Source organism: Polyodon spathula, chromosome 21 (genome assembly GCF_017654505.1).
Source record: "Polyodon spathula isolate WHYD16114869_AA chromosome 21, ASM1765450v1, whole genome shotgun sequence".
NCBI classification, from domain to species: Eukaryota; Metazoa; Chordata; class Actinopteri; order Acipenseriformes; family Polyodontidae; genus Polyodon; species Polyodon spathula.
The window spans coordinates 10,420,046-10,446,658 of record NC_054554.1 but is presented as its reverse complement, the minus strand read 5'-3'; the positions used below and the strand labels follow the sequence as shown (position 1 = coordinate 10,446,658).

The window sequence follows — 26,613 nt, the reverse complement described above, 5'->3', positions numbered from 1 at the left end:
TCTTCATTGCTAATTGAGGTGAGGGGTATTTAGGGTGACTAGACGTCCCGGTAAAATCGTGATCATCCCGCTATTAGGGGCTTTGTCCTGATTTTTAGACTAAACATTGAAAACACCTGCATAAAATGTGAAATTTATATTTTCTTGTTGGAAAATTTCATATATGTAGCTGCTGTTATGATTAGGATTTCACAGAAATTTCGCAGACCTGTTTAAACATTAAACACACCTAACATTTCAGAGCACTGTCAAACCCTAAAAATAACGGTACTTGCTTCTTTTCTAAAACTGTAATTTGTTAAACGGAAAGTGTGCAACATCTCCCAACAGTTGCTGCTAACATTCTCTGTCTGGTGTGGATTTGCCCATACATTGAGACTGCACATCTGCATCCACTGAATTGACTGGAAGTGTAAGGCAAAGCATTGCCAAGTTATACAGATGTGGACATCAGTTAGAAACAGTCCCAAAACTCAGTTACCCAAAGGTATCTGGCATTCTTTAATAAAGTCCATATATGCACTACGTTCGTTGTCATGTTATTTGTCCCATCCAGGAATTTATTTTATCAGTACCGAGTCAAAAGAAAGAAAACGTGCCTATTTGGGTCTAAAATTCTAACGGCTTTTAAAAAGTAAACAGCAAGTAGTTTGAACGGAGGTAGCTGTGCTTGATTGTAGTGGTAGTGCTGATTTAACTTGAGTACAACCAACACAGGAATACTTTTTTGTCAGCGCTGACTTTCCAGTTTGTTTGCTGAAAGCTGTTGTTTGTTTTACGTTCTGTTCAGCAGCCTCTGTAGTAGCCTTTTGTTTAATGTGTGATTCTGAAGTTATAGCGATCAATTGTGTTTTTGTCACATTACAAGATGTGCAAAACAATTAACTCCATCTGAATCTACAGTTTATTTGGGAAATATCTTCAATCCTTGGCATTTTACATCTAATGGTGAAAACTAGATTTTAGCAGTCTAAATCTAAACAGCACAGGTCACAAAAAAGCCCGTACAGGCGCAATGATAGGCTGATTAAAACACTGTTGTCATCTGAACAGTAAACAAGAAAGTTAACCGCTTTGGAGTTTTTTTTTTTATTATATTTTAGTTTTTGCCTAAGTGCAATGCACACAGGAAGGAATAAAAAAAAAAGCTTATCTACGGAAGAAAGATACGTAGTTTGCATCACATTTGTACAGTAGTTCACAAGGTTTCTTTCCTCCCCTCACCAACTGAAAGTGTTTTTCACTCTTGCTATCTGGTCACCCTAGGGGTATTTAAATTCTTTGCTTGCAGAATCGTCTGCTTCACCTAATTAGTCTTATAAAATAGGTCGTTATTTTGATGCTGAGTGCAGCCATAATGAACACACACATTATGTGGTTTTTCGCAGTCAGTTTTTCCCCTTTATAAATTTGGGCCTTAGAGTATGCCACTGATTACTAGTAATGTTGTTCAATAATAGCATTATAACAACGAAATGTGTGGCATGACAGGATATAAATGTGTTATGATATAATGTACAAAAGGTGTTCTTGGAAAATAATATAATTGGTGGAATAATATCCTAAACTGTGCTGGAAATAGTCACTCTTTACTGAAAAGGTGTGAAAGATGACTTATCACCGTGATATCTGCTCTATACCTTCATAATGTGGTTTTGGTGTAAACACTGTGATAAAATCACTGCTTTTATTGATTGCATAAATTGGCAAATGTGTGCAGAAACAACATCTACGTGCAACCACAGATGATTAACGAAATACATACATACTCACTTACATAATAAATCTGGATGTACAGTCACATACACACACACATGCCACCGCTTCCTACACAGGCACATTCCAAAGCACATGCAATATAAAGCCATGTTACTCCTTTCAGAAATATAAGTACATGTATTACACATACATTTGTGTTATCATTCAGACATGGGCACAGAGGGACACAATGATGCATAAGCATATCATGGATTTTTTCGTAGCACACAGTGCCACTGATGGCCTAATTTTGTGTGTTTTTGGGGGTTATTTAACACACAAACAAGAGGTCTTAAATTGCATACACCCACACACGTTCAAAAGGAATACAAGGAAGTGCTAAACGACCCCTTCCATTGCGCATGCATTGACATAAACACAAGCCTCCACAGAATCATCCACTTGGATAGCAGACAGACAGAGAGACAACAATCCCTGCACCATACATACAGGCAGAAGAACACCCATGCCGTCCCAAAGGTGAAGAGCTGCTGATTGTGAATTCCTGATGTGTCCTGTCTTAAGGACAGAGTCTGCAGAACCAGGCAAGCAGAACCAGACAAGGAGCTCAAACACTGAGACTTGAGGGGAGAGAAAGAGAGAGGAGGGGAGATTGGGGCTGACAAGACAGCCAATTAGAGCCCAGTGGAACTGCTTTCTAATTGACTGCCTGTGTACACAGAACAGTGATGGCGGCTACCTTGAGTAGGCTGGGTGTTGTGGGGGGTTTATAAAGAGAGGGAGGGGGAAGAGGCACTGCAGATCCTGCACCATCACACTCAGAGAGAAGAGAGAAGGAGAGGAGTACAGCCAGCTCTCTCCTCCAAACCAGGGACCCATTGTGAGCAGCTGATTGGACCAGTATTTAATTCTCATTGTTATCATAGCAAGAAGCAGCGCAGTCTCAAGATGCCTGAGTGCTGGGATGGGGTGAGTGTTCTGGAGGCAGGGCACCGTGTGATGGATGATGAGTTGTGCTTGTGTGTCAGACTGTAAGACAGAGGGAAGGTTTTTTTTTTTATTGTTGCTTTTCAATAAATTTAGATCTCAACATTGACTTGTATTTTCAGTCCTACAGGACTATGTATTTATCTACGTATACAACATTATATATTATGTATTACTAAAGAAATCAAAGGAAAGGGGACAAGAAGCAAGGTGAAAAGGTCGTTTGCACATTTCACCGTGCCATTGATACAATGAGCTGAAGTGCATTGCAGCTGGTCCTAATGAAGTGACTTGACTGGTGAGGAGAGCGTAGGAATGTATCAGGCAGGGATGGGCAGATGTGAATGTCATTGAGGATCTGCATTGTATTGATGCTGATGGATTCATTTATTTATTGTGATATCATTACAAGACAATCTCTGTGGCTATATGCAGCTTTCTTCTTACACAATGTCTATTGTATGGAGTACAGTATGTATGATATGCATAAATTGTGTACTGTACATACTGTGTGTGTAATTTAAATAATGAATTCCCAGACTAGCATTGCTTTATAAACTAATAAATATCATTACACAGGAAGTATTTCATGTACAACACATGCAAGCAGACCCCACAGTTAAATCCCTTATTAGTAAAATCCTTCTTCCTGCTCTTTGTTCAGTGGTCTTTCAAAGGGATCTAATGTTGCAATCAATACTGCCAGAGCAGCAGGGCAGCCTCCTGTACACAGCAGGGGTACTCCAGTCCCACAAAGCCATCCTGCAGCGCAGAGTGTGAGCGCGTGTCCCAGAGGATGCAGGGTGTGCTTCTCACAGCACCCAATCACAGCACTAATGGAGGAACATTGACTGGAAAAAGAAGGAAGCCAGTCAGCCTTAATAAGAGGCTCGGGCATTGGCATTCAGCACACTCTGAAGTGACTTCAATGACTCTCTCCGCCTCTATCATTCTGTCTCTAGCTTCCTAATTACAATGTCTACATATCTGTATTTTATTACCTGTACCGGTATTATTTATTAGCGAGAAACAGAGAGACGCTGTAATACTGTTCTCACACTGACCTTGAAAAAACACCTCTAGGTATATAGCAGTCTTCAAAGGCAATGCAGTAATATACCTCAAATAGGTGAACAAATCTGAGTTATGACATGGGAATATGTATTTTATTCTTGTACACAATCTATAGGATACAGTAAGCTCCCATTTGACTTTCCTACTGGTGTTTTTTTACTTTTTGGATTTTCTAAATGTTTTCATTGTTTGAGGAAATCCGGATTGCCTTTAAAACCTACACTGGGGCCTTCATTTCTTGATCTACTTAATTCCCTGTGACTCCAAATATGTCAGTACTAGCGACTTAAAATTCTCTGGTGGAGTATTATCCTTTAATTAAAAGTGAACCTTGTTTGTTTCAGGAACACGATATTGAGACCCCCTATGGGCTGCTCCACGTTGTGATCAGAGGGGCTCCGAAAGGAAACCGCCCAGCTATCTTGACCTACCACGATGTGGGCCTCAATCGTAAGTCCTTTTTATTTTTCTGAAATTACTGTGATGCAGTATTAAAAGGAATTATTTAACGAAAACACCACCAACAGCAGTAATTGCTTTCTGAATAAGAGGATTAAAACCCAGATCTGACTGAGTTTGTTGTGCTAGTACTAGTTCAGACATGTTTAGGTACTCACCAGCTTAGATTTAGAGGTTGTAAAGCTTATCCACCTTTAGTCCTGGATTTGAATCTAACTGTGTTTCAGTAGAAGCCAAAAGCTGCTGTATCTCTACAAAAAATGTAATGATAGAGGGCCAGGTTAGAGTACACTGGGCTATGCATGGAGGTGTAGTGTTGATGCAATGAGACAGTGAGGACTAAGTCATCTCTTCCGTGGTCTAGAGGTAACATCCATTATCCATCTAGAAGAACATCTGGGAAGAGGGGATGTATTATTTATGAAACACAAAAGTAAAGATGCCATTGCAGCAGAGTAGCAAGCTGACTAATTCATTCAGGAAGGCAATAGATATATACACACTATATGTATGTATGTATGTATCTATATATGTATATATGGATGTACTGTACTATAAATGTTGACCTTCAATTTGTTCTTTGCTGTTTGCTTTATTCAGATGTGTGTCCACTAGCTGGCTCAATATGTATATATTTTACAGAAGAAACAGTGAGATAGATAGGCAGAGAGGCAGTTTGGTTTAATGGGCGTGACAGTAGATCCTGGTTTCCAATCCAGCTCAGCTGAATTGCTGTGTGACCTTCAACCCACCTCTGTTTGCATCAGCCCTCGTGGCTGAGAAATGCTACACCACTGTCTGTATATATAACAAAATTCCATTAAGATGACTTTATGATCCATTTCTGTGGGTCATGGGAAGTCACGTATATTTTAAAAAAGCGTGCTGCTGCGTACTGCTTTCCTCCCAGATGCTTAAATGGATATCTGATTTTTTCTGCTGAGGGCAGGGAGATTCATTGTGCAGAGATTTAAAACTCATTTTATGAATTAAAGTGTCTTGCTGTAAATCAGAAGGGTTCAATGATGCTAGATCCCTGAATTCATAGCTCAACATCCTACTGTCTCACAAAGTTGACTTTGTCCCTTACATTTGTAAACTGGGTCTATTAGAAATAGATGATGCATTGTCCTTGGAACATTATTTCTGTAAAATAAAACACTAAAAAAAGACTATTAAATGCATGGTACTGTACATCATCTGAAAAGCATCTGGATTGCGGTTTTCCTGCACTGCCTATAATGACATGCTGCATGGCTGTAAAATGCACAAAATGGTGCTTATAAAGCTGCCTCTGGCATCAGTAGATAATTGCTACCATTGTGCCATGATGCTGTGCTCCTTATAAATGAGTCAACAAAAAAAAGATAAAAAAAGAAAGACAATTAACATGCCACTTGTGTTTCTTTGTTTGCAAAAACCTCCAATACAGAGAGGGTTAACTCCACAACGCCATGCTGTCACCTGCATTTTTGTGTGCAAGCTCGTAAAACATCTAGATCAAAAACACATTCTGTTTGTGCGATGTATAAGCAGAAAAATACAGCTCTAGCACTGACAGAGTTAAGTCTTCCATTAATATTCATAGAGCAGCACCACTAGAGTAATCAATCAGGCTTAGACAAGGCAGTAGCTCAGGGATCAAAAAAAGGCCAGTTTTGCACAGGGAGATTTAAGGAACGGGTGACTAGGGCATTTACACTGTTTTGCAGTGAGTTGGGAAGGAAACAGGTTACTTATGAGGCAAGCAGGTCTGTCTAGTGATTCCCCAGAGGAACAAATACATGTCTTTTATATACATGTTTAAATTAGCAACATGCACACTAACCAATGAAGAAGGGCAGGAATAGACCCTATCTAGAGTATGCTAACTCTATGATTGTTATGCTGGTGTGTGTGGATATTAGGGTCCCTGCATGTTCTTGCACAAGATATTTGTAATGGGATGAAACATTGAACAAAGCCAGCAGCAGTGTAGATGGCTCAGCATTTTCAATCTTGCCTTGTATGCATTTTGACTGCGCATGGGTTTTGTGAATTATTTTCCTAGTTGGTTGCAATGTACATCAGTGGTCACAAGCAGACAGCTATGAACAAAGCAATATCACGCATTAAAACACAGTTACCTGTTTTATTTCAAGATTAGAGATTTTACACTGCTCCTGTTTGCCCATAAGACAAACCAGTTAACTTGCAAAAAATTATGCCCATCTATTAATAGCGTTGTGGAGGAACACTTTTTTAATGAAAATCTGCAATTGTGTGTGTGTGTGTGTGTGTGTGTGTGTGTGTGTGTGTGTGTGTGTGTGTGTGTGTGTGTGTGTGTGTGTGTGTGTGTGTGTGTGTGTGTGTGTGTGTGTGTGTTTCTATTTCCCATTGTTATAAAGGAGTTTATAAATTCTTAAAACAATTCTTTCATGTGTTTCTATATAAATATGTAGCTCTTGTGTTTATTTATTGGCCACTTACTTGAGGTTTTGCAATGTAGGTTAGTCCTTGCGCACATCAGATGCAGTTTACTGCTGCTAAAGAAGATTGCCTTTAATATTAGTGCTTATACTTACCCTGTGTAATTATCTTCAACACACACACATTCATATATATATATAAATATGTACATACATTCATTCATGCATGCATACATACATACATACATACAGTCTGTTTTAATTATCAGCTGTATGAATGCATAAACCAGCAACAGGGATCTAATAGTCATGCCAATATACAACGCTTATATATTTACTTACAGTATATATTAATACTCTATTATGATAACTTGCCAAAAGAAACTCTTAACAATCCATTTCTGTTTAAGAAACAAACCAGTTAGCTGAGGCACAGAGTGATGAATGAAACCAGTGATTTAGGATGGGAAGGGTTTAGTATTTTTTGTGACTTCCATTAACATTTGCAAGTCAATTTCAGTCACAATGTGTGAATTAAGTAAAAATGAAATAGCAATCTGGATAAATAACAAGCAACAAGTTAGCTATAACACAATAGCTGGAGAAAAAAAAATATATATAAATAATAATATATTTAAACAAATGCACAAAAGTAAATATCAATATTTGTTACATGCAGCTATCTCAACAGAGGTCCTGTCTGCTTTATCTGTAGCTGTCTGATCTGTACTCCTCTCTCTGCAAGCACATCCTTTTTCTACTACATTAGTTGACACTGCATTTCATTCTGGGGAACAACCCTGTTATTGCATTTGTGACTTGTTACACACCCCAAGCCCAAGTTTATAAATCCACCCAGTTCTTCAGTAGAGTTGGAAAGGTCATTCTCCCCATTACAATGTCAGTAATGAGTGATTTAAGAACCAGCTACACCGATTTGACACTCAATTAAAGAAAAGAAATATACCGCACCAGCACAAGGGAGATCAATGCGCTACAGCTTGTGCAGCTTAGTAAAGGTCTTTTGAAGGACTTTGCTTCAGATTGTGCCAAATGCAAGCGATTACTAATGAGGCGTTCTCAGAAAAAAACAACAAAAAAACCCAAAACATTGCTTTTCATTGCCTACAACACATGCAACATTTAAACAGTTTTATTGTTGGAAATGCATTAAAATACTTGAATCTTTAAGGCATTCATTAAATGTTCAACACTTTTGTCATTTGTCATGTTCAATGTGCAATATTCTGTTACCATGGTAACACCCATTGAGCAGTGTTATCAAATGCAGAATCATTTTCATTATAGTTATTATAGCACAGATTGAATCAGTAGAGAATCAACATTGCATAGTATGTCAGTTTTTGAGTCGGATTAAGATGGCTACCCCCCACCCCCCCCCACCCCCCAATTAGCAGTAAAATGCATGAATAGGCCCGTAGAACGTTTACCTGCTGCATTAATATAAAGCAAATCATATCACAATATACTACGCTTAAATGAAACTGCTTGATTTTGTCACTTACAAAAAACTAAATAAAATACCTATATATGCATTCAGAAAAACATGAACGATTACAAAGCCACATTCGATTCATTAGCCCACTGCCCTATACAAAAAACACTCTACACCGTCCTCCTGGTATTGAAGCAGTGGTGAGTTGACTTTACACATATGCGTATGAGTGTTCCAAAGCAAATTCATTTTAATATGTACCATTGAGCTTATCTCTAATAGTATAAAAGCATCTTATGAGAAGTTTGGGTAAGCAAAGCCATTAACCATGTCTTCAGAATCTACCGGGCACGAGATAACACTTCTGGCAAAATAAGATGTGCTGGAATGTTTTAAAACTGGCTGAAAGTGACTTCATGATTTCTAATCCATATTTCAAGAGTCCAAAGAACAGCAAACAAACTAATCCCAGGGCTTCAAGGACTGAGCCACGAAGATAGGCTCGTACCTACAGTCCGTGTCTGGACTCACTATACCATCAAACCAGCCTGCCCATCTTTACATACCGCTTGTGAAATTACATTTTAAATATTGATTACATTTATTAGTTATTTCCTTCAAGTACCATTCAATAGATTTGAAAAGATTAACCACTGTTTATTCATTTTATGTACTGAAGTTTAACCGCCCTCTTTTTTTTTATAGACCACAACAAGATTTTTTTTTATAGATTTCAGGTATATTGCACCCCTTTTCTTTGCTAGAAAGTCGACACTCATCATTAAAATGTAGTTACAATGATTGCAACGATTGTGTTTTGGTACAGATAAGCTGTGCTTCAACACGTTCTTCAACTTCGAGGACATGCAGGAGATCACCAAGCACTTCGTGGTGTGCCATGTGGACGCACCCGGGCAGCAGGCTGGAGCTTCACAGTTCCCACAGGGGTAAGAGACACACTCCTCCTGCAGGTGGCAATTATGTGGTAATTATGTCACCAAAGTTGTACTTTAGGTGATGTAAAGTGCTATAATTCACTTTAATATACTTTGAACTAAAGCTGAATTTTAGATAAAATACAACTGTCTGCAGCATTATTGAAGAGCAGGCTTTTCTGCTGTAAACAACTGCATGGCTTGTGGAACTACAGTGCTAATGGTTTATGGTTTACAGTTTATGAACCAGCCAAACTGTATATGAAGGGAGTGACGGGGTTTTGTATGTATCAGTTGATCAATTGAATTCTAATTATGCACATATTATATTATTTTCTCATTGAGTATTTGTGACTCCATTCATTCCAAATGTAACATGCAAAATGTAGAAGCACCATATTCTGTTGGTTTGACTGTAATTCAAATAGTATTGAAATATTTCATAGCAAAGCTACCCATTATCTGCATTCTTTGCTTCATGACAAATACAATCTATTGCTGTATAACTATAACAAGTTTGATAGCATGACTATTACGTCTAATTTCAGCTCTATTAATCTTTTGCCTCTAGGACTTTAATACGTTCCCCGAAAAAATTCCATTTTCCAAAAGGCTCATGTTCTTGTGCTGTTTGAAACCTTTTTATCAGGAAAAAAAAAAACTTTTTGGGAAAATATCAATTCAATATAAAGAAGACAAAATGTGTTCTGAAGCCAAGGTTTTAGAAAACATTTTCTTATTAAACAACATTCATACTTATTGATCAGCATTTGTTTTTTCACACATTTTCACTTTAGCTCTGGTGAAACCCAATTATCTGGCTACAGCAGTTTAGAAGTACTCTTACTGCATTACAGGAAAAATTACCTCCCCTGGCCCACATTATGTCCTACTGTATGTGAAGGAAATTGTTCACGTGGGGTCCTATAATCTGTAACACAAAAACTTGCAGTAACAACAAAAGAACAAGTGAAAACAAAAGAAAGTGTGTAAAACAAAAGCAACATGAAAGATACTTTGAAAATATTTCCATCCTAATAAGAAAACACATATTAAAGCCTTAGTTTTGTAGGTTGCACAGCCAAGCTGTTTCAGACAAGGACAGTGAAAGTGCTGCTGACATGGTTTGATATTTATGTGCCAGTTAACATTTGTGACCAGTTATTTCCTTGCTTGACAGAAAACTGAAGGAAATTACGATGTTGCTGTTCAGGGACAGTGGTGCTGAATGATTAAATGATCAACAGTAAGAGGAGCAAGGGAGAAAGACAACAATCCATCTAGCAGCCAGACTAGCCCATACCATAATACGTGCAGTGAACATGCATTAAATGCATGCATCAACTATTATAGATTACAATTGTATTGCAGTACATTCAGAACTATTTAAGTACATTATAGCAATCACCAAATGCCGCTTATACTACCCTCCAACACCTAATGTCCTAAATATGGTCCCAGCACCTGTTGGTGTCCTGTACAGTAGTCTGTATTCCTGGTCACAGTGGATTCCAGTGGTGATGTAATGTTCTTCTCCACAGATATCAGTATCCAACCATGGACCAGCTGGCTGGTATGTTGCCCAGTGTAATCCAGCACTTTGGGTGAGTATAGAGAACCACGTTCCACAACGTCACTTTAGCTTAACCAGAACTTCCTTAGAACTGTATTAAAGCTCACCAATTTTAAACTTGTAACTGGAGTTAAAGGTTGCAAAGCGATTGAGATTTGGACTTTTGACTCAGACTTCCTTGCCATATAGCTTTATAATACGCAGATAGCTATATAAGAATAAAATTGTGCCTAAGACACTGTAAGAGAACCATGGTCACTGAAGACTCCTACTCTTGTTTTTAAGGTTTAAGAGCATCGTTGGAATCGGGGTTGGAGCTGGGGCCTATGTCTTGGCTAACTTTGCTGTAAGTCTAATTCCAGATCAATCACTGAACACCAGCAGCTGATTGCATTTTGAGGTTCATTCCTCAAGAATGTATTATTACAGCTGACATGACAGAGCAGCAGGCCAGTTCAATAAAATCGCCTAGTTTAGTACCCTTGTGAACATCCCACAAACACACATGCTTGAAGATGTCTTGCCTCTCATTAGCCCAGTTATCATCTCACAAGACTATTGGGTTCATAGTGCATACAGTAGATGCACAATATGTCATGGTGATCTACTGTTTGTATAACTGACAGCTCTACAATATATAGTGGTAGGGATTAATGGCACGGACATGCTTGTTTTCATTTTTACACAAAGGGTACAATATATAATATATATATATATATATATATATATATATATATATATATATATATATATATATATATATATGCTGTGGATAATACAGTAGAACCACAGGTTTACAAACACTTAAGGAATATCTGTAACTCTGAAAATGAATTTTCAATGGTTTTAATAAATGTGTAACCCTGCTGACCAGACAGTTTGTAAGTTTGGTGTTTGTAACTCAGAGATTCTACTGTCATGACCTTAGCACTCACAATGGCATACTGTGCTGAACAAAGGGAACATATTGCCCTGCCTGAGAGTTGTAGATCTAAATCTCTCCCCTGGTCTCTGTTCCTCCAGCTCATTTTCCCTGAACTGGTGGAGGGTCTGGTCCTCTTGAACATTGACCCCAATGGCAAGGGCTGGATCGACTGGGCAGCTACCAAGGTCAGTGCTTCCTTTTGTCTATTTTATACTGTTCACTACTTTTGCATGCACTGTATGTACCTGTACTGTACATGTGTTATACAAATCCATTTTATCAGTTTACTATAGTAAAAGCAAAGTGTAATACATCATAGTGAACGCATGGTTAAGCATAGGTAAGCATTGGGAACACAGAAAGGTGAGTACAGTAAATTAAAAAATACGCCAAAATGTGGTAATGGAATAGTGTTACTATGGGAAGAACCAAAATGACTACAAATGTGCTGTAGTAAACATTTATAAGTGATTCCCTGTGTACAGTTAGTTGTAAGTCTGGCAATGTGAGTATAATTACTATTAGACATGATAACGTTAGGTTACTTACCCTAACCCTGGTTCCCTGAAAGAGAAGATGGCCACCAGAACATACTTATGGGATATGCCTGCCCATTGAGCTCTTTATATTAGAGCTGCCGATAGACCACTTCCTAGGGTGACGTGCTTGGTCCCGCCTACCGAGGGATTAAACAGTCAACCCACGGAAGCCGTGTTCTCTTTTTGCAAGGAACCCATGAGGGCAACCGACGCGACCTCTCTCGTTGGTGGTCGTCTTCTCCTTTTGAATTCGAAGACAACCATCAAAACATACTTATGGGAAAGTATACCAGAGCCATCGTGAGGGAGAAGGAACGGCAGCAGATGAGGTTCCCATCAGAACTGCAGGACCCAAGGCTAGCAACCTCAGCCTAATGAAGGCAAGGAAGTATCTATCACATTAAGGCAATAGAACCTGGAGAAAGTATGTGGCATAGCCCAGCTAGCTGCAGTACAGATATCAGACAGTGAGGCACACTTGAAAAGGGCCCAAGATGTAGCCAACCCTCTGGTAGAATGCGCAGCTACCCTCTCAGGTGGGGGCAAGCCGGCACTATCATACGCAGTCAAGACTGTGTCTACAATCCAGTGCTACAGTTGATGCTTCAAGAGGTGTTGTCCTAGGGTCCATATCCCGTGACAGACAAAGAGCTGGTCAGAAAGACGCAGAGCTGTTATCCTATCCACGTAACACCTCAATGCCCACACCGGGCAGAAGAAATTCAAACTCCTATCCTCCTCCGAAGAAAACTGAGGTAGATGGAAAGACTCCAGTTCCACAGACTGGTTCAGGTGGAAGGCTGTAATCACCTTGGGAAGGAAAGCAGGGTTTGTACGTAGTGACACTCTGCTGCCATTGTCCCAAATACACATACAGACTCTGTAGGCAGGATCCTGAAGAAAGGAGAAAAAAAAGATGCTTTGTTTTAGAGCTGCTGATTCCACAAAGCGGCAAGCCAGCTTTCAGCACAAATGCAGGGGAACTGCAGTCGACATGGAAAAACCCTTTCAAAATACGCTCCGTGAGAGGAAAAAAGAGAACATGGCTTTCATGGGTTGACTGCTTAATCCCTCGGTAGGCTGGACCGAGGACGTCACCCCAGCAAGGGGTCTATTGGCAGCTCTGATATAAAGAGCTCAGTGAATAACTACCAATAACAAGGCATATCCCATGAGTATGTTTTGGTGGTCATCTTCAAATCATTTTTTATTTATGCTGTTATGAACTTTTAAGTTTAAAAGCTCTAATCTCTAAATTGGAAGACCTGCATGGTTTTATAGTGTCAAAACAATAATACACGTAAATATAAGTCATTTCGCACATTAAATGAAGTGGTGTAATAGTTCTGTTGGGCAAGTAATGAGGACATGATTTATAAAGAATATTAAGATATACTTAATCTTTGTACTGACAAGTGTTAAGCAGGTATAAAGTATTTGGAAGCAACTTGTCATATTTACATGAAAGCACCTCTTGCACAGAATATGGTGATCAAAGATATAATATGGCAAGCTGTTGTAAGCATCCCTGTCAATGGAGCTTGTCTAAATTTTCCAACCTGCCGTCATGTCTTATTAATATCTCATAACCCATTTCAGCAGCTTTATGTTTTTAATGTTATGATAGCATTTCAGGCAAAGATTGCTGCCATAATGGGATAATGTGAATTTCTGCTTTCCAGATGATAAAGATCTAACAGATTGAGATACCGGCTTCATACTTGGTACAAAACTGTATTCTGCTATTCTCTTTTTCAAGTGTGATCGTAGGTATAGTAGAAGAAAAAGTAATCCCTTTTGTGCCAGTTATACCATGCTGCCATCGCCACAGTGTCCAAGCCTCATAGATGAGATAGTGGCTTCATATTTGCTGGGTTGCATAAACCCTGCATGCTAAATGAGTTGTGGCCATGACATTGACTCCTGACCTACTGTAATATGGAAACCCTATTGAAGTGATGTCACTTTTTCAGTTTCTGCTGTATTGAGACAGTATAGTTGAGTTACAGCTGTATTCAGATGTATTCTTTGATTACCGGTGTAGTCCAGTAAAACATAACCCTTTCACTGCAGTGTTGTTTTAACCCTATCAATGAGACAGATTTTTTCACATATCCAGTTTTCTTCATGTCTGCAAACCATTCAATCTGATATGGCATTCCCCTTTAATTCACAGTAAAACATTTTTGGTTTTTATTATGGCACTAAAAACTCCAAACCTAAGACAATTAAGGGGTTAACAACTGCAATGGTGCCATCTGCCTTTAGTGGCAGGGAATGGTCTGTCTGACACTGTAGTTTGATAAACCTCTGTACCATATCTCAAAACTAGGAATTACCGCCAATAATGATTAGCTGCAGTTTACACAATTAATGGATGTGAAAATGAAGTGCTGCTATTTCATTAAACTTTCTCAGACACTAGTAATTGCATTTTGTCTACCAAACTCGCTCCTGTGACCTGCATATTCATTAAGGATTTCTTATTTCTCAACTAGGCTTTAAACTACCAAACCATCACATCCTTTTTTGTGAAGCAATTTGAGGATTTCACCCACCAATAATGGCAGCCATTTTGTTGGAGTGTGGATAGACCCTCATTGAAACAAAATGGCTGCTCAATCACAGTTCCCTTTGCTCTGATGTAGATTTACAGCTTTATCTGTTAGTACATAACATACATTTTACATGACAATGAACTACAATGAAACATACAGCCTACCATCTGCTTGTGCTTATGGATGTATTTATTTTATATGTGTATTTATGTATTTATTTATTAATTCTGAACACCACGGCCTTGATTTTTTCCATCAACTACAATTTTTCCATCAACTACAACCTTTTCATTGCCATGTGAGTAGACTGCTATCTCCATCTGCCCCTGCAAATGCAATGTTACTGTGTCTGTTATATCATCTTACAACAGCAGAACCAAATAAATACATAGCTAAAACATGCATTGTATATTTCCATTACTTACAAAGAATCAGGTACCACATCGCTGAAAACATGCAGTGCCATTTTCTCAGTAATGTAAATAATACTGCTTCAATTGTTGTAATTATCAATGTGTCTGAACATGACCAGTCTCGTGAGAAAGTCATGACTAGCCTGCATGCACAAATATATTATAAAGAAATGACTTCTGAATACTGTATGTAAATTGGAGAACAATTTAACCACAATTGACAAATTAAGGACTGCTCTGGGCATATAAGTGGGCAGAATGCTGGAGTAAGCTGATTCAACACTGAGAAAAGTGTTACCTAAGACATGCCATGTGTTAAACTAAGCAACAAACTGAGCAGCTGGAGAGCTTCCCTGAGTCTGTACCTATACCAGGAGAAGCTGCATCTCCAGTTAAAAAAGAAGAAAAAATCTGAAGTCAGTAAGCATTAAGCAATCTTATCAAAAGGAGATACAGATAGTTGTGTTCCAGGTTAACCCCTGCCTTTCTCTACTTACAGCTGTCTGGATTGACCAGTGCTTTGCCTGAAACTGTCCTGACCCACCTCTTTAGCCAGGTAAGAGCATAAACCTAACCTTCAGGAGAAATCTTATACTACTGTGACTGACTGATCAATCCAATATCAACTCCTTGTTAAAGCTCCTTTTATTTTATTAAAACATGATTCCCCTATTGATGCAATCTAGTTCCAATATTTTAACAGTACGTCCACCTTTAATGTCACATTGTTCACATTGCACAATTTCCCTTAAAAATGTATTTCATAGACACAGTACAATGATTACATTGTGATTGGTGGTCCATTTATAATCAGTCTTGCTGAACTGCACAATACTGCAAGCTTAGTAACAGCCAGAAGGTAATGCAACTGGAGAAGTGTCTTTTGTGACAGCTGGAATATGAGTAAATCTAAATTTCTTTAAAGGAAAATACTTCTCATGCGATGCCTTTGTGTAAGTGAGATAATTGCTTCCTTATTAGTTATAAGAACAAGTATATCAGCAAACCAGAAACACACTGTCTCCTTATTACAGTAACTCACCTGGCATTGTTTGTAAGAGAGTCTCTGAAATGTTACCGCCTTGCCCACAGGAGGAGCTGATGAACAACACAGAGCTAGTGCAGAGCTACAGGCAACAGATTGCGACCAGTGTTAACCAGTTCAACCTGCAGCTCTTCTGGAACATGTACAATGGGTAAAGTCTGGGTGCACAGTCCTGCAAGACAAAAACATATTGTCATTCTTTATTTAGTTACCTGTACTTACATGTACTACCTGTTCATTTTTGAAATGGTTAAACTATATTCCATTTACTACATGTGAATACTGATTCAATCAAAGCGACCCAGTTCACATTTTTCTAGCCATTTCCACAAACAAATTATGTCATAGAATCAGCAAACTGTTCTTGCAATATAAATGTCTACACATGACATCCCTTATTGCTGTGCTATATCTAAGGTATTAATGTGCTTTGTTATTTTCTCTGGTTAAATAAACATTACCATTCCCCCACTATCAATGGCACTACACAAGTTGTTGCTATCTATTTGTGTACATATATTCTCAGGAATTGTCCAAGCCAGCTCTATATTTAGGGTAAAAAGGCTGTTGGTTTGTATGTATGCTGAAGGCACAATTCCTCGAGTCATGAGCTAAGTTGTTTTCTTCTTGTCCCAGTCGCAGAGACCTAGAAATGAGTAGGCCCGGGACAGTTCTTAATGCCAAAACCTTGAGGTGAGTGTGACTAACAGAGGAGAACTCAGTATGGGGATTTTAGAAGATGAACAGGATCAAAGAGACTAGCAAGTCAAAATCCAGCTTCAGTGAACACTGTCAAGCCTCCTTCACCTTCATTCAGGCTTCCCATTAGCCGGGGGGCTTTTTTATATAGAAATATACAAATATATAATCAAATATGTATACTGTAAAATACATTTGTACAGTAATTACAGCAAATGTATTATTTATAGTTTTACCCTAAATTGGAACAAATGATACCTTAATATAATGTGGTGACATGGGTTTGATATCTTCTTTATCTTCCGATGCCCAGATAAAATTTGCCTCGACACCTCCAGATTATATGTGAATGTTAACCAGACACCCCAGCTCAGACCCCTTCAGGAATTTAACTCACTGAAGAGTTGCTTAGCAGTTACATTGCCTCTGAAGTCAGGTTAGGAAAAGCATCTCTTAATAGAAAAAAAGATAACTTGACACAGGCCTGCATTTGAGAGAAATAGAGGCCTTTTTCTATCATGGAATTGTATTAAAGATACTAACGAGAGGAGGCTATTTCGCCCATCAATGTTTGTCCATTTCCAAGCAGCCGATTCATTCAAAAAGGTCTTAAAGGATCCAAAATGATTCAGCATCAACAACAGGACTAAAATCCCTGCTTTACTTGGTTTATCTATTTATTTATGTATTGTATTTCTTACCGAAGGTGCCCAGCAATGCTTGTTGTTGGAGACAATGCCCCTGCTGAAGAAGGAGTGGTGAGTGTCACATTATATTTCTTTTTGAATTGAGAAGAGCTTATGTTTCTGGCAGCACTATGCTACATGTACAAAATCGCTTGCATTAAATCTTGACTGTGGCAAACTGAATAGAATTCACCCTTCAACCTTTATACTGATCATAAAATGCAAATGAGGAACAAAGTTAAAAAAATAGAAAGTCAGTTAAAATTAGCATTTCCTTTCTAATTTAAAATATTCTGCTGTAATACATTACATTGCCTTTGAAATTATCCTGAAGCGGTTTAATGTAGCAAATGCTTATTAGGGCAAAGAGATACACACCATATCTCTGTAAATTAAAACCCTGCATGGATATCTTTAGATATAAAGCAAATCTGAAATAATTCCTAGAATGCTGTGTGCAGAATTGATTGCAGTACTAACATCCTGAAGGATGAGTGAAGGTGAAAGACATATTCCTGTAAATCTCTTAATGTGGCCCCAGAGAGATGGGCAATTATTCCAACCGGTGTAACAGCCATTAATTCATGTAGAGGCCTCTTGCTAAAACCAGTTGTTTTGGTTCAGTGACCCAGTGTCTGCAGAAACCTGTGATGATGATCATCACCCCCCCCCCCCCCCCCCCCCCCCCCCCGAACCCCCGGCATGCAACTGCAACAAAGCAGCCCACAGTGACTCATCACTGCACCAGACTGCAGTATTCGGGTCACAGCCTCTCCCCCCTTCCTCATTCATTCACTCTCCTGCATCTCGCCTCCTTTCTTTACCAATGACCTGCATCTTTTCGAAAGCATAACTTCAAGATGCTGTAGGGCTGACAGTGACTCATTAAAAACTCTCTGCTTTCTTATTCCCAACAGTCTTCATCTGTATGGCCTTATTTTTGTTTATTCTGCTCTATTCTAAAATGTTTTCCGAAGCTTCCCTTTCTATTGCTTCCAGGCCTCTTTCCCCTCTCTGCATCCAGCTTTCTCAATCTCTCTAAAACAAATGCCCCATATAAGAACAAAAATCATCTTTTATGGTTGTCTGTCCAGTGTTACTCGCCCATTAGTTTTGTTTTTTAGGTTAATAACCTCTTAACTGTATGCCAGTCAATTGTTACATGACTAAGTCAAATACCTGAGAAGATTCTCATGCTTTCAGGCCCAGTGGTAATGAGCACCATGGACAGCACCCACCTTTGTGAGATTTCAAAACGTCAAACAAAGGCAGGGTTTTTAACAACATATCCAAATACATATTCACACAAAGGGCTTTCTTACCAAGGGGAGCTGGGCTTGGCACTGATGCCAAGCAATTGTGTGACAAGGACACCTCACTCATGTATATGATGTATTTAACACAAAACATTGCCCCCAAGTGCGACCAGCCTTAAACAAACAGAGCATTCTCCAAGTCCATTTAATAACACTAGATGAGCTACAGCACTACAACCCACACACACATACAAACTGTATCAGTCTTGATAGTTATAATTTGTTCCTTATCTATTTACAGGTTGAATGCAACTCCAAGCTGGACCCAACAAACACAACCTTCCTCAAGGTAGTGAACAGTTCTTATTTTCATTAGAATTGAAACCATTATGACTTGATCAATGACTCTGTTCTTATAGTGTCATGGAATGATTAAAAGGATAATACAGTACAATTAAAAATGAAAAATAATAATTTCACATCCCTGAGTAAAATCCTAAATTCCAATTGTCCCCACACCATAATCTACTACATGACACCTGCATCACAACACACAAGCACGGTACCTTTGAAAAGGTTCGAAACAAATGCTTTGCAGAGTAAACAAAAACCTAAGCTACAGTGCAATAGCTCTACATAACACACACAGAGAGCTTTCCAGGAGACTAACTCCATCCATTTCCTGTGTGCTTCCTTCCCAGATGGCTGATTCTGGTGGACTCCCCCAGGTGACACAGGTAAGAAATTGAAATTATAGAAATATCTGCTTTCAGTAATTTGTATGGACATTTGAAATAATTGATGTGGATTTGTTTTCCAGACAATATTTTAGGGCCAAACCATGGCCATCTGTTTTTTTTTTTTGTTCTAGAGACTGGATAGGAAGAAATCTGAGATGAGTGGTTTGGAAAGTCAAACAGACAGTAGATACCATTTGATTAATGCTGAAAAAAACAATTGAAATAAAATGATAATTCTAAAAATAATAATAATTATTAAAATCACACTAACTGGTTGTTAACATGAAAAGTACAGTAGCATGCTGTTTGAAAACCATATTCATTCAACATGCGGGAATACTGTCTCAGTTATGTGGAAGCTAAACTAATTTTGTTCATTAGTGGATGTTTGCACTTGAGTTCATTGTGTGTTTGTCTGCGAATGCGTGTAATATACTATGTGTCTAGTTACAAATATATCATTTTGTTGTGTCTTTCAGCCTGGAAAACTCACTGAAGCCTTCAAATATTACCTTCAGGGAATGGGATACAGTAAGTACATCTGCAATGAAGGACAGCCGTGCTTCATGGTGTAGAGCACAGAGCTCAGTGCTGTGGTTTGTGGTGTAGAGCACAGAGCTCAGTTCTGTGGTTCATGGTGTAGAGCACAGAGCTCAGTTCTGTGGTTTGTGGTGTAGAGCACAGAGCTCAGTTCTGTGGTTCATGGTGTAGAGCACAGAGCTCAGTTCTGTGGTTTGTGGTGTAGAGCACAGAGCTCAGTTCTGTGGTTCGTGGTTTAGAGCACATAGCTCAGTTCTGTGGTTCATGGTGTAGAGCACAGAGCTCAGTTCTGTGGTTCATGGTGTAGAGCACAGAGCTCAGTTCTGTGGTTTGTGGTGTAGAGCACAGAGCTCAGTTCTGTGGTTCGTGGTGTAGAGCACAGAGCTCAGTGCTGTGGTTCATGGTGTAGAGCACATAGCTCAGTTCTGTGGTTCATGGTGCAGAGCACAGAGCTCAGTTCTGTGGTTCATGGTGTAGAGCACAGAGCTCAGTTCTGTGGTTCATGGTGTAGAGCACAGAGCTCAGTTCTGTGGTTCATGGTGTAGAGCACAGAGCTCAGTTCTGTGGTTCGTGGTGTAGAACACAGAGCTCAGTTCTGTGGTTCGTGGTGTAGAACACAGAGCGTAGTTCTGTGGTTCGTGGTTTAGAGCACAGAGCTCAGTGCTGTGGTTCGTGGTGTAGAGCACAGAGCTCAGTTCTGTGGTTCGTGGTGTAGAGCACAGAGCTGAGTGCTGTGGTTCATGATGTAGAGCACAGAGCTCAGTTCTGTGGTTCGTGGTGTAGAGCATGGAGCTCAGTCCTGTGCTTCGTGGTGTAGAGTAGCGAGTGTCTGTGATTGGTTGAGTATAGTCAGAAGTATTGAGAGTTGTTTCATTAATGTGAATGGTCATCCTAGAGCAGTTCTGGAATTGAGGTGGCTCTTCCTGCTCCTAAGAAAAGTTATTGATGCGTACATGCAATAGTACTGTACAAGTGGATGATTCATTCCTCTTAAAACTCCTTTGTCAGCCCAGGATAAATTTTATGACAAAAAAAGTAGCACATGTTTTTTGTATGCCTTTACTAAGGGTAGAACAACAATAACAACTACTTATGACTAAATCATGTATTTGATTATGCCTGGTGCTCCGTTTGTGTATTTACAGCAACACTAAAACTAAAACTACTTGGAATTTTATTAAACTTTTTACTAATGTACAAAAATGTCATTTATATGTATTGGATTGAACTCAGAACTGCACACTTCATAATTATTTTGCGTTTTAATTCAAACAGCCGAATGCAATCAAAATAAGGACATGGTTTGTTTGCTGCTATTGTAGACTTTAAACGCACAAATGAGTATTCTGTTGCTGTTGCTGCTTCTTTGAAATTGAGCGATTTGTTTAGTCGTCTACCACTTTCTGAGGTCCCCTGTCACTTTTCTAATTCACTTGGCAACTGTTCGGTGCTACTACTACTTTCTACCCAGAATGGTAAATTTACAGTTGTATTTTAAGGAGGTGCAATAGTTATTTCATGTTTTTCACAAAAATAGATTTTTCCAGTGATCAAATATCACTTGTAATATTGCTACATCGCTGCTCAACTTGTTAGTTAGCTGCGGGATTCATTTTTTGAAATGTCCTTTCTCTGTAATAATGTCCAAGCAGTTTTAAACATGATTTTAAATACCTATTGCTAGTAACATTTTTATGTCCCCTCCTTTCAGTGTCAGTTTTGTAAAGAAAAATGTACGTTACAGGCAGGTGGGTAGGAATTCCTTTCATCAACCCAGCCTGGAACAAATGGATAACTAAACCTTGCATAAGGTTAACCAAACTCTAGAAACCCACCTTTCAGTTATATCACCCACCACACACTTGTATTCAATCTAATTGTGTTCCTCTCTGTCGTGTGTAGTGCGTTCTTTAGAGTAGAGTTGTGTTAACTTTGCTGTTTGTGTCTCCCTGCCTCCTTCTCTCAGTTGCGTATCTGAAGGATCGAAGGTTGAGTGGAGGAGCAGGTACTTCCTGTTTACTGTTAACCCTTTCAGTTCTCCAGTCTTGTCTTTTGATTTTTCCCTCCCCCCTTTTTGCATATGCATGCTCCTCCTTCATTACCTCCCCATTGTGTCACTTTGTTACTCCTTTAGAAGGGCTTCTGGTTTAATTGCACAACTGTATCAAAAGATCTGTACTGCATTTGTCCAAAGATCATATATTATCCAGTATATCTCCAACGTGTTGGAACGTTTTCCTAATTTTTCTGCTCATTCAATTGTGATGACTCTTGGTAGATTCTTGCATTACTTTATTAGCTAGCCAGCTTACCAAATGATTCTAGTCCTTCTTCATTTACTGTGGTAATGAATGCCTAGAAAAGCGAATTATTTAGCTGGTTCCTCCCAGTCAATGGATGCTTGCAGCTTGGCACATTTCTCCATTTTCATGCATGTCTGTTTGCCAGTGGCTTGGGCAGTCTGGCTGTTTAACCTCAGCATGAAGAACTAAGGGTGGGTGTGCAGGAGTCTGAGATGACTATGATTCACATTATTTTTCTATTATATTGTACTATTAAATGAAATTCAATAAATAGGAAGCTTGCTCCCCAACATAGATATGTGGTGAGAAATAGAGATTGTACTGAAATGTAAGCCCTCATTTCAATACAAATCTTTCAGAAATTCTGACTGAAAGCATTCATAGAACTGGGAAATAATATGGATCATAAAAGTATTTGTGAATCACAAATTTGTTTGACTATTGAGGTTTCGCTATTTCAACATCGTTTAATTGTGATTTGTAATCTTTTTGTATGCAATACTCAATGAAGATTCCATTGTTGCAAACAGTGTTTTAGTAAGAGCTGAAAAGCCTCTGTGACTCGGTTCAACATCTCTTCTGTTCTCATGGTACACTTGTTGCAAAAAAAAATGCAGGCTTCATACTTTTGAAGATGTTGAGGAGGTGGTTTCGATCAATGGTAGAGTAAGTAACTGCTGAATATTAGCACACAGGATTGCCTCCATTTGAGCCTGAAGCAAGAGCTTCACTGTGTATATTAATGAATCCACAGGCATGTGTCGCTGCTCTGCCCTCGGTGTATAACACAATACAATAAAAATCATGCTCTTTCCACCACTGATAGAGAGAGAAATAGAGATACTCTGTCTATTTCTCCTCCCAGTGCCATCGGCCAGCATGACCCGCCTGGCACGCTCTCGAACTGCCTCTCTGGCCAGCGCCAGCTCCGTGGATGGCAGCCGCCCGCGCACCTGCACTCACTCGGACAGCAGTGACGGCATGGGCCAGATCAACCACACCATGGAAGTGTCCTGCTGAAGCAGAGGGGGAGAGAGACAGAGAGAGGCAAGGAAGAAAGACGTTGACCTACAATCGGCACACCTGTGGAGTCGCTTTTATCTGAATGCCCCCCACTCCCTACTACCCACTACCCCCTAGTCCTCCCAACACTGTTGCACTTTCCTATGGCTAATGTTGTTCCATGAATTTTAAAAACAAATAACAGTAGCCATTGTTCTAGCTGGTTTCGTGTGGCGATTTGTGTGCATTTCATAGTACCCTTCTCCCTTTCTGAACCTTTCATTCCCGTGTTTCATTATACATACCTTTTAAATACATACATCTAAAGTAGAGAATAAAGGGGGACTCTAAGGCGTGGAATAAGAACTCAACTCTTAAACATTAAAAAGGTTAAAAGGAGACAGTAGCTTAGAATCACAAATTAATGAAATACCAATCAGAGTAGTGCAAGCTTCCTAGCAACATTAAAAGTCATTGTTCTTTAAAGGGATCTGCTTAAACACACCTTTTAATTAGTTTATGAACACCTCATAAGAATTGGTACCAAAAAGTGCAACCTTCAGTAAATTGACAACTTTGATAACCATAATCCGGCCTCAAAAAAATGACTTCCTAACAAACTGCAGACCCCTTATATTGAACAATGCTAGTTCTGATGTGTCTGTGAAAACAGTCCTTGCATCTTCTCCCAAAGCTCCTGGTGCGACCTATCTGTTTGGGTGCCGCTAAACCAATGTAGGGGTCGAGTAATGAAGCTGGTAGTGCATACCCCATTACAATCAAAAGAAATTAATTGATTTCAGTAGACATTTCATACCGTAAGATCAAAAGAAGAACTGGAGTAATTTGCAGATTTCCAATAATTACATTTTTCTGCAAACAGTCCTTTAATTGCCAGTTATCAATTGTACTCAATTATAAATGCAGACCAAAAACACACTTCTAAAAGGAGAATGTAGACTCTACCCAGATTGGTTTCTACAATTACATCTTCGACTAGAATGTATTTCAGTTCAAGAGACACATGCTTTTGCGCACTCAGAACTGTAAAACAGATCAGGGACTGTAGGGTTTCCTTTCTGTTTTAAGGCATAGATGGATTTGAGGGGATTTTCATTTCACAGTAAGATGAGACTTCAAAGTGAAATAATTTCCAATTTCCAACTCCTCATCCTTACAGATATTCAACACCCCTGGATCTGCTTCCTGCTACAGACTTGTGTTTCTCTCTGAATTACACAGACTGAACTGGAATGTTAGACTCTCACACTTTGGACAGTATGTGTTATACACTAGAGTTGAATTCACTATGAGTTATATGTAGTGACATATGCTAAGATACATAACAAACAAACAAGCAGGGGTTCAAATCTAAATAACTGGGCATTTCTCATATGCGGTTGTCAAATTTCCACATTAATATCAATATAATATAAAGATGAGATAGAATATCATGTTAAACATAGACCTACATTAGTAATAGTCCGCACTGAAATTGCCATTGATTATGCCAGTTTGATACTTATGTTTCCTTTTAGAAGTGTGTTTATTAATCCGTTTGTTGATTTCAGTCTACCTGTCAGCCAGTCAAAATCCAGGTGTGTCAGTTCCCCAGTGATCAGCTTTAAGTGTTTTCTTGAATGACAATCACATTTACAACATACCAAAACAGACCTTGAAGCTGTGGTAACACAGAACATCAGCTTGACCAGTTTTAAACTCCACTAGTTCTGGTGATCTGTAATGGGAGGATTCATTAATTACTACTGTCTATAAGGGGTGGGGCTGCTGGAGCCTTCAGCACTTATTCTGGAATGTTGGGCATGCCCCAGAACGTTTGTGCCCCACTCCTTATTGATATTATAAATGAGCTATTTTTGTTACTCTAGGGCTGCAGTGCAGGTAGAACCCCCAACTGAAACACAAATTATAGGTATAACTATGGGACCCTACTCCAAGGGCATCTATTTACCCTATATAGCGGGAGGACATGGGAGGAAGAGGGAACTCAGGACTCTCATGGGTGACTTATTATTTTATTTCTTCTAACTAAAAAGAACATTTTATTTCTGCAGATTCTTCTGCATGTAATTAACAGCCCCCTCCCGCCTTCCCTTTTTAAAGCCATTTTGCCAGTGAAGCTATGAACCATGCCTTGTTGAAACAACACAATACTTGAGGTTCCAATACCTATCTACAGTACATACCTACTTACCTCCCTGCCAGCCCACACACCTAAGCTGTACATTTAGACAGCATTTATATTGTTCAAGCTACCCCTGTCTGGGAATGCTTTTTTGTTCCTGCAGAACATGCTCTTTATTTTCTGTGTCATCTGTGTTCTCTTGACTTTCATCGTGCCAACACCAGCCTAGTATTATAATGCAATAGGAAAACCTTTTAAAATGGTCATTTCTTTTGCACAAAGGATTATGGCATACAATCAGTCAGAGATGTCATGATATTAGATAAAAATCAAAGCTATTGTGTCTGTCATTCACCTTGCAATGACATACTGTATGCTTAATTTAATCTTCAAGATACAGGGCTTGAAATGCTAATTTTCACACAATTTTAAATGTAATAAGAGGTTAAGAAATGAATACTGTGACCTAGCGGTTAGAACTGAGGGACTCAGAAGCAGTGTGGACGAGTGATCAGAGCTGACCCAACCTCCTTACTCCTTACCATCCCATACATCAAGATATTCCAGTTCTGATTGGGCCAAACTGAGTCCTGCTGCATGAGCCTTTCACACAGCATTCTCAAACCAGTAAAGTACAACACAGTCTAACACCATCAGTGTGTTCAGGTGCAGTAAAAACCCTTCAGTGTGCTTCCCCCACATATTTGGTGTATATCCTACTAAGCTTTAGTGCTGTAGATAATTTGCGTTTTTAGAGTGACTGAAATATGTATTCAATACCTGTCTAGTATTGTGATGAATACTGTGTTTTTTCCCCCTTTTTTATGATAAAAGTGTTCTCCTGTGGTGTAGTTGTTCCGGTGAGTAATTATTTTTGTATTCAGCAATAAGTTGTTTTGTTCTCTTGCTATCTTGTGGGTGCTGCTTGGAGATGAATCTTACCCACAGCATTTAGGTACCACAGTAAATCGCTTATGATTCTGAAGTATTGTATAAAATGTATCAATGTTGATGTAACAAAATATAATGTGTGGTTCAACAATAAAGAGGTTTATCTCAGCCATGCTGTTTCTGTGCCATTTTCCGTTCATTAAAATGGACAATGTATACCACATTGTTCAAGGGTGTGAGGATTCAGGCTGCCTTTGAA

General features: G+C 39.0%; 1 protein-coding gene across 4 annotated transcripts in view; it reads left to right on the top strand.

Annotated features, from left to right (window-relative positions):
- ndrg4 (NDRG family member 4) overlaps positions 1-26,522 on the top strand; it is a 44,955-nt gene extending 18,433 nt beyond the window's left edge. The window contains exons 1-15 of one of the 4 annotated variants that reach the window (XM_041221973.1): positions 2,466-2,688; positions 4,125-4,230; positions 8,930-9,050; positions 10,580-10,642; positions 10,897-10,957; positions 11,635-11,721; positions 15,546-15,602; positions 16,139-16,242; positions 16,728-16,784; positions 17,497-17,548; positions 19,034-19,081; positions 19,434-19,469; positions 19,952-20,003; positions 21,979-22,017; positions 23,181-26,522. In XM_041221973.1, coding sequence (XP_041077907.1) covers positions 2,668-2,688; positions 4,125-4,230; positions 8,930-9,050; positions 10,580-10,642; positions 10,897-10,957; positions 11,635-11,721; positions 15,546-15,602; positions 16,139-16,242; positions 16,728-16,784; positions 17,497-17,548; positions 19,034-19,081; positions 19,434-19,469; positions 19,952-20,003; positions 21,979-22,017; positions 23,181-23,335 — 1,059 coding nt within the window. In that variant the 5' untranslated portion in view covers positions 2,466-2,667 and the 3' untranslated portion in view covers positions 23,336-26,522. Of the gene's footprint in view, positions 1-2,465; positions 2,689-4,124; positions 4,231-8,929; positions 9,051-10,579; positions 10,643-10,896; positions 10,958-11,634; positions 11,722-15,545; positions 15,603-16,138; positions 16,243-16,727; positions 16,785-17,496; positions 17,549-19,033; positions 19,082-19,433; positions 19,470-19,951; positions 20,004-21,978; positions 22,018-23,180 lie in introns of those variants that run through there. The other 3 variants (XM_041221971.1, XM_041221974.1, XM_041221972.1) reach the window with 3 other exon arrangements.
- The last annotated feature ends 91 nt before the right edge of the window (positions 26,523-26,613 follow it).